A 15,997-nucleotide genomic window follows, 5' to 3' on the forward strand; every position below is an offset into this window, starting at 1 on the left:
TGGCCAGTGCACCCATTCTGGTTGCCAATTCATAACACGATGAGCACAACACAACCCCAGAGATTTTTAAGGTAATCTGGCCAGTAGAGCATTGCTCTACCAAAGGGTGGTCTCTGAATCAATCACAGCCTTTGGCAAGTCTGTTGCCTTACAATTGAAACCAGACATGTTTTCAGTTCATTCTTTGGGTTACTACTGTTCAATGGTGATTTACAAGAGAGTGTGAGCTATGGCAATCTCTCACGCAACTTCAGATATTCCCTAAACGAATGCACATTTAGAAATCTCCTTACTCTAAAACAATGGCTTCTAAGAAAAGAATATTTAAAGAGAAACCATCCTTAAAAATAGGCCAAGTTCCTTTTCTTCAGTGTTCAAAAATACCGAGGCATTGCTCTGCAAAACACAGTACAAGTAACTCCAGCAGCAACAAAATCCAGTGGGGTAGAACACACCTCTGAATGGGAGACCAAAACGTGCTCTTTCTGTGCGATACTCTCAAGATGTTTCTGGGGCACGCAGTTTCCCATTGCTGCCCTAGTTTGAGACGCGTTCAGAGGCCTGTTCAAAAGACAGCAACACAGGGTTCCTCAGTAGCAGGCGGTATTGAATTACAAAATAAATATCACCAGAAGCAATATCACCAGTAGCAGAACACTGATGATGTTTGATGTTTCTCTATCATTCGAGATTACTCGTGTCTCTCTCAGCACTGTATTTTCAGTACTTCCAGCAGTGATTTACACTTACTCTGGAGAAATACAAAGGGATTATACAGGTGCTGATGAAGTTTTAGTCTGCAAGGATTGCGAGAGACTTAGTAGCGAGTGTAATTTTATTTCCAGTCTTTCAAGGAGATTTCTACATATACTTGCAAATGCAGCTTGTTGAAATCATCAGAAGTGGTTCCAGAACTGGGCTGTCTCCGTGCTACAGCCAAGCGGGAACTCCATGTGTCTGGGTCAGATAGCAAGTTCTGTTTTGAATACAGGGCTTGTCTCTCTTCTCCTTTTACTTCTATTTGAGTGTTTCATCAGCCATTTTAGAAAGCAAGAGAGACCAGAAGCTCAGAGACCTTACTCCAAAAGAGAATCCACATGTAGAGAGAAAATGAGGGATGTTCTGAGGTGCTCTAACAAGAGCGTACTTAAGTTGTGATGAAATCAGGAAACGTACTGCAGTAGGTGCTCCACATAGAGAATAAAGTCCACTCATTTACCACCCAAGCAGCTCAAGTAAGCCAATTTAATAATAAATTAAACTATGTCATGTATGCTTCTGGTGAACAATACTCCTCGATAGCAGCCATGACATTAAATCAAACAGAACTATATTAGGAGAGAAAAACAATGAACTACAACGCAAGACGGAAAGACAGATCAATTCTCAGATATTAGTTGCAAGCCAAACCCTCCTGTAAATAGGAGTAGTAGCTTAAGGAGCCTTTAACCACAGCCCCTCCCTTCCTTTTTGTGCCCCATGGTTCAGCCTTGGTGGAGGTCTCTACCCCAGTGGCCACACAGGTTTGGGCATCCCCCCCTTCCCAGGGGAACTGCTGTTTCATAGCACAATAGAAAAGCTGTGGTGAAAATCCTTGCACCAGTCTTTGATCTTACTAGGTCAGTTCTAAGCAGTACCTGGCTGGGCTTGACACCTCTTGGCATCCACACTGACACTCTGACTGGTAACACTGCTGGGTGTCTTGTAGTTTGGTGGTTGTTTTTTTTCAAGAAAAGGTCCATCTGCACAGTTACGTGGCGGATGCAGCCCTGTCCTGGAGCAGTCACACGCGACACCCTGGGGCCAGCGGCTGCCTGCAGGGCACCAGGAGCCTTCCTGGGGTTCTCATCACTCAGTTTTGCTGGTATTTGAAAATCTGAAAGCTTTAGATTAATGCTCTAATGCAAGTGGCTGCCAACTCTAGAACTTGTGCCTTGCCTCTGCAAAGTAAAAGGAGAGTGGCTCTGTTCAGTGACACAAAGAACTAGAGCACATGCATGAAGTTATCAACGTGAACTCTAAATACTATTTTACTAGGGCTTTTAAAGAAGATGTAGGTGAGCTTTTGCAGAGGACTTTTAGTCGAGGGGGTTCTAATATAAAATATTAATTACTAAAAAGATCTAATTCCACTATGTTTTTGTATGTTTCTTTTGTAGCAAATATTAATGGTAACTGTAGTACTTAATGTTTTCATTTTGTTTAGTTTCCACCTTTAAGTTATACCAGCGTGCAAAGCATGTGTATAGCGAAGCTGCCAGAGTGCTGGAATTCAAGAAGATCTGCAACGAAGCACCTGCCGATGCAATCCAGCTGCTGGGAGAATTAATGAACCAGAGCCATATCAGCTGCAGGGAGATGTACGAGTGCAGCTGTCCTGAACTGGATCGCCTGGTAGACATCTGCCTGTAAGTTTTGACTGCAAGGAAGAGTAATCGCCTGTTGAGAATATTGTTTGAATTGATGAGAAAATATGACATGGTTGGCTATTGCAATTTTAAAATGAAAGTATTCTTGTCTCTTATTACAAAATTAATCTCCTGCAGGGACATTACATGGTCAATTGTTTCCCTGCTGCCATCTGTGTAATACTTTCAGATGAAAGCTGCAGTTTATGGCTTTATTACAGGCTTTGCTTTTGGAGTGACTCATCATCACAAGTGTTACGTTAGACTGTTGGCTATTCTTTTGTTAAGTTGTAGAAGTCATAACTGGTTTTCTTAAAACATCATCTTGTTCTGTTTGAACGCTGTTACTTTTTGCGTATTTCTTAACCATGTCAGTACTGCCGCCGTGGGAACTCCAGGGCATAAGCAAGCTCTTCTACATTCTCAGGCTGCCTTAAAATCATAATGGTATATTGTGAAACGCTGTTGCATTTCTTTCCAATTCAAAAAAATATGTTGTCCAGGGTATCAGAGAGGTTAGACGGCTTTTCACCGTTTAAAAGATGAGTGTGTTAACTGTTCCAGTGGCTGACACTCTGGTTCTCCGCTCTGCACCGTCTGTCTGATCTTTCCCTACGTTATTCAGTCTCCATCTCTGCTCTGGCCTCATTCTCTTAGCTGGGTTCCTTGACTCAGTTGGGCCATGATAAAACAAGCCCTCTCAGCTCCAAAATATGTTCCCAGAGTGTCATTTTGTCCCTTCTCCCTCTATTCCTCCCTCGTTTCATATCCTCTATCCAGAATAAACCAAGTCTGAGAAATGGCATGAAGTGAGCTGGGAATCACAGAATGGTAAGGAGTGGAAGGGACCTCAAAAGATCATCTAGTCCAGTCCCCCAGGCTGTCGCGTGCAGCAGGCTGTTGTTTTCATAACTCTGCTACAGTGGATGATGAGATCTGGTATAACCATGTGTTCATACAGAAAGTCCAGTCAAATACTCAGTACTCAAATTCTATGCAGTATTTCATCTAAACCACAGGACAGCATGAAAGGTACATGTTTCAGTGCCTCTTAATTTCCATTTTTCTGGTACGTTTAGTCACAGGACCGATACCTTATGCTAACTTTGATCTAAAGTCCGTGCTCATAGAAGGAATTCAGCGGCCGTGATCATTTTAACAGTGGCTTGGGGAATCCACAGCCGCCCACCTGAGCTTGCCCAGCACTGCTGCGTCCCTGCCTCTGCCACCTTCGCTCCCCCCATTCCCTTCACCGTGGCTCCCGCTGATGCCACCTTCATGCTTCCGTTCATCTGTTGAGGTTCCTGCTTCTCCTTGGAGAGGGTTGTGCTTAGTTTGGGAAACTGGCCTAAGCCAGGGTGTTACCTGCCAGAAGGGAAATGTAGGTGGGCCATAGTGTTAGCAGGCCTGAAGTCAAGAAATGTTGTTTCACTGTCTTCTAGAAGCAAATGCTCCCTCAAAATATCCCATCCTCTCTATATCTTTCAGTCTTGAAGAAAACAGAAACTGTTTCAATTTGACGCTATAAGAAACGCATACCTTACCGTCTAAAAATGAAAGTTACACAGATACTTGAAAGTTACAAAAATATTCCCTTAGCAGCAGCAGGCCTTTTTATTACTATTATATTTTTAGCCCTATAAATTAGTCTGGCTTATAATGAAAATCTGAATTTCACAGACACATGTTTTCTTACTCCGTGCTCATGCGGATTTTGTACATTGTAATACCCATTTACCAGGTTTGTAAATTGATAGAGTATGGTACTGATGATTATTTAGGATAGTCTGATTTCTTTTGCAGACAAGATGGAATAGCCTCTGAGCCAGAAAACTACTAAGTTAAAAACTGAACAGAAGACTTTTGGACATTCACAGATTATTTTGCATATGGGGTACACATGCTGTTTTGTGATAAAACACAGAGAAGCCCTGATAGCCATTGGACAGTCTGACAGTAGTTTAGCAATACAAGTTTTGTTCCTTCTCTCGGGAGGCAATCCCATACATAACTCACAGGCTGTGTTCAGTTTATCGGATCACGTAATGATCACATCACAGAATCAGCTGTGACACTCGCTCACGGGGCAGTTCCACCATGGTCATCCCAGCTCCTCAAAGGGAACTGCTGATCCACGTGTGAGAAGGGAGACCTGTCTCCAGAGTCAGCTGAAGACAAACTGTGCTCAACCAAATTATCAGAAATGTTGGGTTACAAAGTCTCGATCTGGGGCAGGGGATCAGCACTGCCTGTTCTGTGACACCGCTCACAGAGGAAAAGCCTTAAACTTAACATCTGCATTACTTTCAGGTAGAGTAACTATCCAGCGTTGGCGCCTCAGTCAGTAGCATCTGTCAAGTGACCGTTGCCAACATGACTCGCCATTCTAAGTGTCTTTGCTTGGGGTATCCAGCTTGGATCAGACTGGTAGGGCCTGTTCTCAGAGTGCTGGGAGGAAACTATCCTGTTTCAAGGAAGGGAAAACAAGTGGGTATAAACTGGTGATCTGCACTACAGTGTGGGGCTACCTGTGCTACCTTTGAACAAACTAGCACGGGTGCTAGCGACAGGCTGTTGCAGCATGAAGCTCAGCATGGGTACGAAACTTTGGTCTCTCGTTTTTGCTGAGCTCTGTTCCTTCACAGCGACACGGCTGCTGCTCCGAGCTGCCTCGGTGCCGTAACGCTGGCGGACAGGCAGTAGCACAGCCACCACCACGTAACCCAAAGGAAAGGAGTACACGGGATTTTACTAAATTCAGTTAAAACTAATCACAGCATTTCAGTTCCAAGGACCAAAATATAAACAGTGAAGGAAAAAAAGTGATACTTGTGCCCATGTTACATCAGATTTCTAACTTAGCAGCAGCAGAGCCCACAGCTAGTATGGCGAGTGGAGCTAAGCACCACAGTGGAGTGCCATTCGCACGAAACGACTTCTAATAGGTATATTAAAATGATTTAATCTGGGGTGGTTTTACTACATTCATTGCACAGAAACAGGTAAATTATTTGTTCTTTATTCTTTACAGTCGTGCCCTATCAAGAGTATTTCCTAAGAAATGTATCTTTCTTCTAAAGAAGGTTGATATTCTTTCATGTTTTTCTGATCCTGTATAGCTGTGTATAGCTGTTCTAGACAAATGCAGCTTAAGCCAGCTTCTAATTTTTGGAAACTATTGGAAAAAAAGAGTCTTAAATTTTCTCATGTTGTACATTAAAAAACTCTGAGACATAAAATCACTAGTCACTCTAGGAAAACTTGGCTGATGTGATTATAGAAATGGCCAGGAACTACATAAATTACGTTCTTTACTTACAATGATCTGCAGCTGCCCTGTAACTTTAAAAAGCCTTTCCAAAAATACATTCCAGAGAATCGCCCGAGTCTACTGCTGCTCTCTCCTTACAAGGTTAAACTGTGAAGAATAATCTGCATATCCAGATGTTTTCTGTTTTGCCTAGATCTTTATGTTTTACTGTATAACCTCTGCCAAGAAAGAAAGGGATCCATACTTGCTGTGGTTTGTAGTGCTGAAAACTGTAACCACCAGTTGGTCAGTTGTTTTTTTAATTTTTGCAAAGACAGAAGGCTTGTACTTTCTCTAGCCTATCTATGCTCTTAATGGCTGGTTTACCATTAGTCTCTTCAAGTAAGTAGCACAGAAGATTTACTAAATAGTCAAGGAACAAAAAACTGGATCTGAGCTCCTGAATTTGTTAGGTACTTTTGAAAATCTCTCAGAATCCTTGAGTGTTGCAAATAACTTTATTTCACTCCCTTATTCTCCATCTTTTGGTAAGAGAGAGACCAGAAGATCCCGACTCTCGTTAAATATGACGTTAATGAGGTGGAATACTCTTACTGCCCAGTCCGGACGTCGAGCTCTGCCCCCTCGCTGCCTCACACCTGTGGGCTGAGCTCACAGTGGCCAGAGCAGTTCAAAACATGAACCCTGTGCTGGGCGGTTCTCTCCTGTTCTCAAACTAAGTCCAAATAACGACCATGCTAGCTATGAAAAACTCACAAAGAAAATTAACTCATTTTTAGTCAAACCAGCACATCATATTATCTCCATGTCTTCAATTAGCTGATTCTTAGTTGTTAGCATTTGGAATTAACAATATTTCTCTGATTTTTGTGTGTCTTGAAGCACAATGATCTTTAAAATGAGGTACTGCAATGTCTTACCTATCACTTCCATATACCAAACTGTGGGACATTCAAAAAAGACAAGTTCAGAGCAGTTCCAAAGGTAACTCTCCCGGTTGATCTAGGTGTCTCCCATGCACCACATCTCCAGTAGATGCACAAGTAGGTGCTCGCTTCTAAAGCCGTGTCACCTCAGGTGCTTCATTTTTAGGTGTTACAGCACTGCCCGTCAAAATGCTGAGTTCTTCAGCATTAAGCCCAAAGTGTCTAGTCACATCACCACATTTGAAACCGTTAGCCACAGTGTTTTGAAACACAGTGACTTCAGCTCTGAAACAGGCATGTTTTCTGTCTACATTATGCTTTATTTCAACTATTTTAAAATGACTCAGTAAAAATGAGGCATGAGCATGACCACAGAGAATTATGAAATCAATAAAAGGGTCAGAACAATTCTGAAGGGATTTCAGTTGCCTACCAAAATAAAAGCAAGACACCATCTGAAATATAAAGTTCTGATTGAGGTAACAGACCAGATGAGTGCAGTTGATTTAGCAGACTTTGAAAAGTGGATTGGACCTTATTAATTGTAATATTGCCTATTAATTGCAATAGAGACTGGATTGGATCCTGGTCATTTTAGGAGGTGGTTCTATGGACCAGAAACAACAAAAATTGCATCAGAGGATGAGTGGCTTACAGGAATAATAATAAAAATAAGTAAAATAAAACAGCAACAGGAAATAAAGAATGAACACAAAATTGAGTCAATACGAAGGGTGGCACCACACAGACACACTGAAGAAAGTGTTTCTGTTCAAGAAGTTTTGTAAGCATGTTTAGAATCAAACACATATGTAAGTACTTGCTTGCAATTTGACCTAAACCTCTACTAACCCAGCAGTACACCAGATTCATTTAACATAAAATGCACATACGAAGTATTACCACAGCCTCCTCGGAGTGAGCTGTCATTCTCCAGTGGTATTCACATGATGCTGTATCTCCCTCAAACACGTTCTAGGACTGGCAGATCTCTCCATGCATAGGTACTGGAAACATGTCAAAAGTATTTGCAAATCAGATTAGATCTCTCATAAGGTTTCAAATGAGTTTTCTAAATCATCCTGTTCTGACTGGGCTGGAAAGGCCCCAGAGAAATGTATTGTATGCTATTTTCTTATTTTTTCTGCATCTAAGTAAAGATCAGGAACACAGGTAAGTGAACTCATGAAAATAATTCTACTAAATCCTAACATGACGGTGTCTGAATCTTGCAGAGCAATGGCATGGGATTTGCTGTAGGACATTTCTAGCAGGCCAGTATCTTGAGGCTGGGAATGGTTTCTATTTTGGATGCCATTTATTTGTCATTGTTCCTTCTATTCATCCTCCTTAGTGAGAGCATTTTTTTTCTGTCTTTGGGGACTGAATTGTTATTTTACCTCTACTGCTGTCAATCTGTTAAGGTCCTCTGAAGTTCCTCTGAAGAGAGACACCTAACCCTGGCCGTTCAGCACGAACTGACCTTGAGCGCAGTGACTCTCTGACTTTTGAAGAGTTTCCGAACTCTGCACGCTCAGCAGTCCTGCAGAAGCTGTAAATCTTCAGCGTGTTTGAGATGTGTCCTGGAAGAATAGAGCTATTTGTCTTTGCCACATTAGAAAATGGCTTGCATGCCTACATCCTGTGCAATTAGTTTATGAACCCGCCTTTGTTATTTTTGTCTATATCTGTTTTCACTTCTGATGTCTTATGAATGTTGCTAACACAATTCCTTTCTTCTCCCATTTTCTTCTTCTCAGTTGCACTGTGATACTTAAAACAGTGGATGCTGAAGCATTATAAAAGAGGGTGACTTTTGGAATGGACAGAAAAGACTATATTGCGGTTTAAACTAACAGCATTTTTTGTTGTCCCAAATGGTAACTGCAAATTGCATTAAGATCAAGTGAACTTCAGAACAATCAGGTGACACAGATACATTTTGGAGCAAAGCATTCACTGGTTTTCTATAGGAATTGTATATATGACAGAGTACTCCTTTTTGGTTTATTTTACACAATTTTTTCTCTGTTATTTTGTTTTAGGCAATTTGGGGCCACCGGGTCACGTCTGACTGGAGCTGGCTGGGGTGGCTGCACTGTGTCAATGGTGCCTACTGACAAGCTGAATACGTTCATGAAAAATGTAGGAAAAGCTTATTACCAAACCAACGTCCAAAGGTTAGCACTGGAGAATAATAGTCTGTTTGCTACCAAACCTGGAAGCGGAGCTTTGGTTTTTGTTGAGGCCTAAAGAACGTAAGAATTTTAAAGAAACTATGTAGGGCATTTAGAACTGGCAGTACTTCCCATGCCGCAGAATGAATGCCTTTTCTGTTTTTTATTGTAATGAGCAGTTGCTATTATCAAAACATATTTCTGAAGAAGTGATTAAAAGAAAACACTCTGATTATGAAGTCTTTTTTCATACTAAAAATCTCTTTCAGAGTAAACATTGATTTGCAAAATCCTATTGACTAGAAAACTGAAATTGAAATAAAGGTGACATTTCATTACGGTGGATCTCTCTTCTTTTCATTTTAGTGTCATAGAAGTAGGAGGAGGTGGAGCAATGAGCTATGTCATTGCAGGGTAGGAACCTTGCAACGTCTGCAGGGCTGCTCAGTGCTTATTCTCTTTGGGTGCTGGATGTTCTTTTGTTGAGAGTGTCCTGGAGAAATGCAAGATTAAACTGAAGTATTCAAAAAATTGGAAGGAACTTGCTAAGCATTACAAGTTTTGTACTTTCATCAAGTGGGATTATTACTGTTGCAATTAATGATCATATTGGAGAAGCACCTGCAGGCCAAGTAAAACATTAGGAATACATTATGTTAAGCAGGAAAACTTTCCTTCTAGGTATGTTTCTTACGTATCCCTTTGCAAGGGTGACTTGTTAGGAAAGCGTCAACAAAAAGGAATGCCATCTGTGAGCTGCGCAGTGTGACAACATACTCCCCAAAGTGAATGAACAAATAATGAAGTCAGGTTTGGTTTTGAGTTATCCAAACACCGTACTCTAACTGCTGAATCCTAGCTGTGCTTTTACAAGATAGAGCATTTGCATTTTATGCAAAACTGTTACAAAGGATTAAATATAATCCATTGACCATGCAAATAAGCAAGTCTATAAGGAATAAGTAAGGAGAGAATTCACGCCGCTGTACTGAGCAAAAGTAAATAGGCAAGACCAAGAGTGAATGGCATTGACATATTGTTGACAAACTTCCACTCCTGACAGCCTTGCGGTTGTGCCTGCGGTGTGTTGACGTACAGCATCTGCAGTCCATACCCAGCTCCTCCGCAGCAGAAACGATTGTGCCTGCAGAAAGAGGTGGCCGTACATCCTACCCAGAGACATCCCAGCCCTGCTTCCCAGGGGAATGGGGCTCCTGTGCCCTCTCCCTCCCAGCGCACAAACTTCCACTTCTCTGATACCTACAGTGAAAACTCCAGAGAAGTTCTCCTGGTGTCATAACCCTTGAAGCCATAAAAGACATCGCAGGAGTTATCCCTATGCACATTTTTGTGATACTAAGCACAAGTTAACGTCCAGAAGTCTGTATCAAATTAGAGATCTCTCAGAAGAGATCCTCTGTACATTACCCGTGCTAATTCAGGCCAAAACCAAATTCTTAGAGGCTACTAATTCTGTGAGAGGACTGCCAAATTTGAACACAGCAGACGAACAGCCAACACAAACTGCCAGATCTTTTCAGGAACCTCAGAGGGAACATACAACGCTAATATTATCACTAGAGAAGATCTCTGCCTTCTGCCCCGCAGGAAAAGTGGAACGGAGAGTGCTGTACATCAAGCAAATCAAGTACTCAAGAGAGGAAAAGGATGGGGTCTGGGCATGATGGGGAGAGAGGAAAAGAGGATTTGGAGGGAGGACAGTTGAAAGGATGCGTTTGAGAAGGGGAAAGCAAGGGATAAGGGAGGCAGTTCAAAAAGAGGCAGAATTACAGAAAGGTTTCATCTCAAAACACTGTTACTCTCTAAGGAAACGGATTGCCTTGTAACCTATTTGTAATGCACAGCTGATAGGCTGTACATTCAACTAACGTACACATAGAACTCCAAAAATCAAACAGCCATAGGTAAGTATCTTCACTAATCTCCAAGATAACCTTAGAGATTTAACAAAAATAATGCCATGGCTTTGTTACCAACTGCCATATTAAATAAAACTCTGTTTAACTCAGTGAGTCCTGTTTCTTATCCAGTCAGAAGAATGGAGCACGACGCAGTACATACCCATCCTTTCACTAACAGATTTACATCAAAATGTAGTTCAGCTGGATTCGTGGAAGCACTGATCAGGGTGTGGGCAGAATACAGATATAGTTGGGGGCAGGGGGTTGATAAGTTGGGCACGATACACAAAGTCATGGAATCTCACCAAAAACACGCAGGCAAGTTGTTGGACTGCAGTACATTTCAAAAGTTTTCTGTCAATAAATCTTAAAGAAGATATTCTCATAAACAAAGAAAGGGAAAACGGAAAACTGGCAAAGTATAAAAGAAGAAAACTCAATGTTCTAAAGCTCTGACTAATTTCTCTCCTCTTTTATTGCTTCAGTGTCTTTCCCATACTTCTGAAATCTGCAAATAAAACTGGGACATGACTTTCATTGAAAGGCCCACAGTATTCAAGCTATACACATTAACGTGGCACTCAGGCATTTCTATTTACTGGCTACTGAGAGGAAGTCAAAGTTTAATTAAGGAAAAAAAATTGAATTAATCTGCATTTGGGTTTTTTTCTTTTTGTTTGTTTGCATTTTAATCCTTTGAAGATTTTTTCTACATAATGATAAAACCCCCTGATAATCAGAGCATGAGAATGATGCACCAAGGTGTAAGGTAAGTGGAAAGGGCATTAGTAGTATTTCTACCAACTAAGCAAGAAGATTTTTGTTCGGATGAAGAGTTCTGTATACAAAGCAGCAACTTTTTCCAGATCTGTGTTTTTAATGGCTTTTTCCAGTTGAATTTTCAAAATCTCTTTTGTAGTTAAAACAGTGCTAATTGGTATACACACACATCTATTCAGAAAAGTACGAAAACAAAATATCAGAAGGTACTCAGAGGTGATGCATCCTGTTAGCATGAGCTATGATTATCAGTGGAGCGTGATGTTATCTTGTTATAACGTCTGACCATAATTCATTCAATCCTGAGTTTAATCTTTCCGTGCGGTAAACAGGTTCTAAACCTTTCCAAAAAGGATTTGGAATGGAGACGCTGTTAGACATCTAAGTGCAGCAACGCTGCCTGGTGCCATGTTAATGCTCTGTATTATCTTGATCCCATCGACACGTCCTTCTTCATCGCTGTGTGTGCTGACTGTGGATCTCATCTGTAGGAACACCCTCAGGCTCCGAAATAGAGGAGTAATTTTACCATTCGCGTGATGGGGGGATCACGACTGTATATTTGTCATTTGCTGCCTTGGACACAGCACACAGACACGCACAGACGTACATCGGGAATATTGGTTTCTAGTTAATATGATCTGAATGCCAACTTTTATTTTAGTAACTGCTGTGTACTTAGTATAATCCTTCTGAAATTCCTCTCTCAGCCCATGTGGCTTTTTAACAACATCTTGATATGTTGGAGCAACTGCTGTGCTACAGTTTCAGTCAAGTGAAAGACTGACAAAGTTTGTGTGCTAAACCCCTATCAGATACAGTTAAAGATACACCCAGAACAACATCCACAAGAGCTGTCTTGTTCTAAAGAAAGGTCCTTTGCCAATCATAGCTTCTGTGGGCAGGACCGAAGCAATGCTTTCTGATTCTTCATTATATGCTTTGTCAAGGAAAATGAACCCTCTGAAAGGACTTCAGACTGCAAAGGAATGACAGAATGAAAACCAGACTGATAAGGCTTAACATCGTGAAACCTCTGAATCATGCAGCATATTAAATTAGATTTTAAATGCTAGTTTTGAGATGGAAAGCTGGGTATTGATGAGAAGCTAGTTCACGATGCAGAAAGCAGTACAATGGGGAACACAGAACTGAAACTTGCTCCCTGTGACAGAGCCTCGTTCAACAGGCTTTCCCAGCGCATAGAACTGGCAGAGAAAGCGCTGCCATGCAATATTGCTGTCACACCTGTCCTACCTCAGCTCTTCTAGGTTAACCAGCTTTGTCACTGAACGCTCTTCTTCTTCCCATAAAACAAAGACCAAAGATTAATTCTTGTCTTGACCTTATCTCTGCAAGATACCACATCACAGCCTCCAATACCAGTGCCGTGTTTATAAGGAGACAGAAGCTGCCGGGTGGACAGTCCCCAACCTCCTCCGAAATCTCTCACACGTTGGTGGGACCGCAATACTCTAAAGCAGTAGGAACAAGCTGTAGCTGGTACAGTGGGAAGTGCTGTTTTCTGGGCAGACTCCTTTCTCCTCAGGTCATCTATGATTGTTTTACCAATAAAACCTGGAGATGAATGTTTTCTGGAGCCACAGAAGAGACAGCAGATTTGGCCACCGAGCACAGCAGAACCTGGATTTGCCCCAGCCCACGCTCCCCAGCAAACAGCTCGCGCGGGAGGATAACACGTACTCAGAGTTTGCACACCCATGTGCCCCAAATCTCACATGCAGTTAAGGCGCTCAGGCCAAATTCATGATACGTGTAAGACTCTTACAAATGGAAAATCTGCAGAGGTGTAAAAAATGTTGAAGCTAATCAGATGAGAAGACACTAAGGAGCTTTCAGAATTAATTGACCAGTAAAATGTTTGAGATTGGTTTCCAGTAGCAGCAGTTCCCGCAGAAGCAACAAACTGGATGAGTATTTATACAAAAGCATTTGGTATATTTATTGGATTTTAAGCCTAATCCATTTAGAGAATTGCTATTGTCTCCTAAGCTCTACTTTGTAAGCCAAAATTACACATTAATATCAAAACGAAAAAGAAAAGCCTCCTCTCCCCACAAGAGCATGCCTCTGTGCACTTGGCACACGAGGCTCGAATAACTCAATAAAGATTAGATGTACTTCAAACTGAAACACTCTAGTGCCCAAGCAGCTGTCTGCTTTCCAGACAAGCTGTGTGTGATTTGGGGTGGGAATAAAAGCATGTTCTATTAGCCAACGAACGAGGCAAGATGTGCGGCTTTTAAAAAAATCCAGATTAATTTCTCAAGTACACCGAAGCAGGTTTGTTTGAAGCTCTCACAGCACTTCTTGAGGATACTTACTAAAGGCCTTCTTTTTTGCCAGATTTCATATAATGTTTTGGGATTTTTTTTCTTCTTGTTCTACATTTTCTGGTTTCTTATCTAACAAATACAAATATTTATTTTTGTTGGTTAAGCTGTTGTGACTTCAGGAGGGGTTTGTCAGTCGTGTTACTATTGATCAATTATCAACAGAATTAAATTGTTCTGATTAAACGCTGAAGAGTTTCCTACCGGCTTTCTCCCAGGGAGCATCCTTTCTTGTCACTGTCTCCTTTCAGTCCAGGCTTCTGTCTAAAGAAGAATTAAGACAAGAAATTCTTCCTTGAGGAAAAATTCAGCGAGCCACTTCTAAGCAGCAATAGCAGCCGCAGGAATAATAGTTTTTTTTATGAAGGTCTGAACCTAATTTTATGTTAGAAACATAAAGCTCCAACTTTCATAGCTGGATTAAAAAGTCTAACAGAAAACAGGAGCTAAAATCAGAAGCAAATAGGCAAGCAAGGATTTGCAGAACTGCCGTCAGCTAAGGTTAGAGCTCCACAATTAAACTTAATCAGAGTCAAATACTATCAAGGGTAAGATTTGGGGACAAAGGGTTAAAGATCAAGGGAAAAGTACCTATTGTCCTGTTTTTAAAGTTAGTTACAATCAGGCCTTGGCCTGAAGAATATATATCCAGTCAAATTCCTGTGCAATTCTTCCTACAGCAAACCCAGCTCTATCAGCAGCACAACAGATCATGAGCTTTCAAAAGCCTTGATTTATTTTCAGAAGAGCATTTGAGAGTGAGAGAAGGCCTGGGCAGCTTTTCTTTCTGAAGATCTGTAGCCTGCAGATGGTCAATGGGGAGAGAGCGGGGCACTGCTCCAAAGACCTTTCAGTGCTTCCTCTAGAGGGAATAGGATGGTCAGCGGAAGCTGCTTCGCGAGATGAACTTACAGGCCTCTCCCCATCGCTGTTGAAAAGCTCTAAAGTGGATTGTCTTGTCTCAGAATCAACAAAGTAAAATATTTTAGGAATTTGAGATTTCGAAGGTTTTCCTTTACAAAGCTGATTTTTGGTAAAAAAAAATATAAATGGTTAAAGGAATACAATTTTAGCGACAGAAAACATGTAATGTTTGCACTGAGCAAATGGCTCCGTGAGCTCCTCCAAGCGAGCCCACGGGGAGGGTTAACAGAGTCTGCATCTCAACTCGAGCTCAGTCTCAGCTTCAGCTCCGCTAATGAGATTTACTTGATTTCTGTGTAGGTGGTCTCTTATTTCTTAAATGCAATTAGCATAAAGTTGTTGCCTGATGGTTTTATTTATTTTTGAAAGCGCCGACCACTGGACTGACTTGGATAGTTCTGGAGTTTCCAGAATTGACTTTTGTGCTCCACAAGCCTATTTTCAGGAAATATTTTGTAAGAGGGATGGTATTTTCAACTCTACTTTTATGGCTGCAAAGGCTTCTCCTTTTTTACTTCCTTTGTCTGCTCATTAGGGGCCATCTTTAATTCCTAGATGTGTTTTTTGGAGACAAGTTCCTTTCCGTTGAAATACGTACCACTAAACCAAGTCATTGCAAATACTTTAAGACGTTACACAAAGCTACGTGTTTATTTTATGAGATTCTATGCTGTGTAACGTTCTGAGCGGTGCGCTCAAATTTACTTACTTTTCCATTTTTAGGTTCTCTGACACGTTCATCAGCTGCTCTCTGGTCATTACAGAAACGCATGAAAAACCATCCATCTTGCTCTGTTGTAGCTGTAAAACTAATAGAAGGTTTTAGGCTTTTAATCCAACTACAAAACACTTCACCATCCCATTTTTCTGAAGATGACACGGATGAGTGCCATGCAGCGTTTCCAACTTTTAAGTCTTATTCCAGTCTTGCTTCCTTTGATTCATTTATAATTCATACTCTCAAAAAAGAAAATGGAACATTTTTGAAAAGCAACATCATGCATATTGCAAATTACAATAAACATGTCAGCAAAAGTGGATATACTAACAGTTTATTGTGGCTAATTTGCTAATTTATTCTTTTTACATAAATGGACAAGTTACGACTGCCCATTGTGGTCATATTAAAGGGAGAATGGTGTGGAAGTTTCTGTTCTCAATAAATCCATAAAAGAAGTGGATGGAACCTATTTTTAGAGCGAATTCTGCTCCTAATGTGAACACCTAAAATCTGC

The 15,997-nt window shown here is 41.1% G+C and overlaps 1 protein-coding gene and 1 long non-coding RNA gene across 9 annotated transcripts in view; one reads left to right on the top strand and one right to left on the bottom strand.

The window, feature by feature from the left end:
• GALK2 (galactokinase 2) overlaps positions 1-9,120 on the top strand; it is a 46,008-nt gene extending 36,888 nt beyond the window's left edge. For all 6 annotated transcript variants that reach the window (XM_065075877.1, XM_013369565.3, XM_065075878.1 and 3 more), the window contains 2 exons: positions 2,207-2,408; positions 8,651-9,120. In XM_065075877.1, the coding sequence (XP_064931949.1) occupies positions 2,207-2,408; positions 8,651-8,858 (410 nt within the window). In that variant the 3' untranslated portion in view covers positions 8,859-9,120. The remainder of the gene's footprint in view (positions 1-2,206; positions 2,409-8,650) is intronic.
• Positions 1-15,997, bottom strand: part of LOC110364356 (uncharacterized) — a 110,775-nt gene that overhangs the window by 31,986 nt on the left and 62,792 nt on the right. The window contains exons 5-8 of one of the 3 annotated variants that reach the window (XR_002423075.2): positions 15,472-15,571; positions 14,043-14,102; positions 8,089-8,188; positions 6,170-7,612 (exon numbers count right to left, since the gene is read on the bottom strand). The exons of 1 other annotated variant lie outside the window; for it this stretch is intronic. This is a non-coding gene — a long non-coding RNA (uncharacterized LOC110364356). Of the gene's footprint in view, positions 1-5,646; positions 8,189-14,042; positions 14,103-15,471; positions 15,572-15,997 lie in introns of those variants that run through there. One more of the 3 variants, XR_010475214.1, reaches the window with a different exon arrangement.

The sequence above is a fragment of the Columba livia genome, chromosome 11, assembly GCF_036013475.1.
Source record: "Columba livia isolate bColLiv1 breed racing homer chromosome 11, bColLiv1.pat.W.v2, whole genome shotgun sequence".
NCBI classification, from domain to species: Eukaryota; Metazoa; Chordata; class Aves; order Columbiformes; family Columbidae; genus Columba; species Columba livia.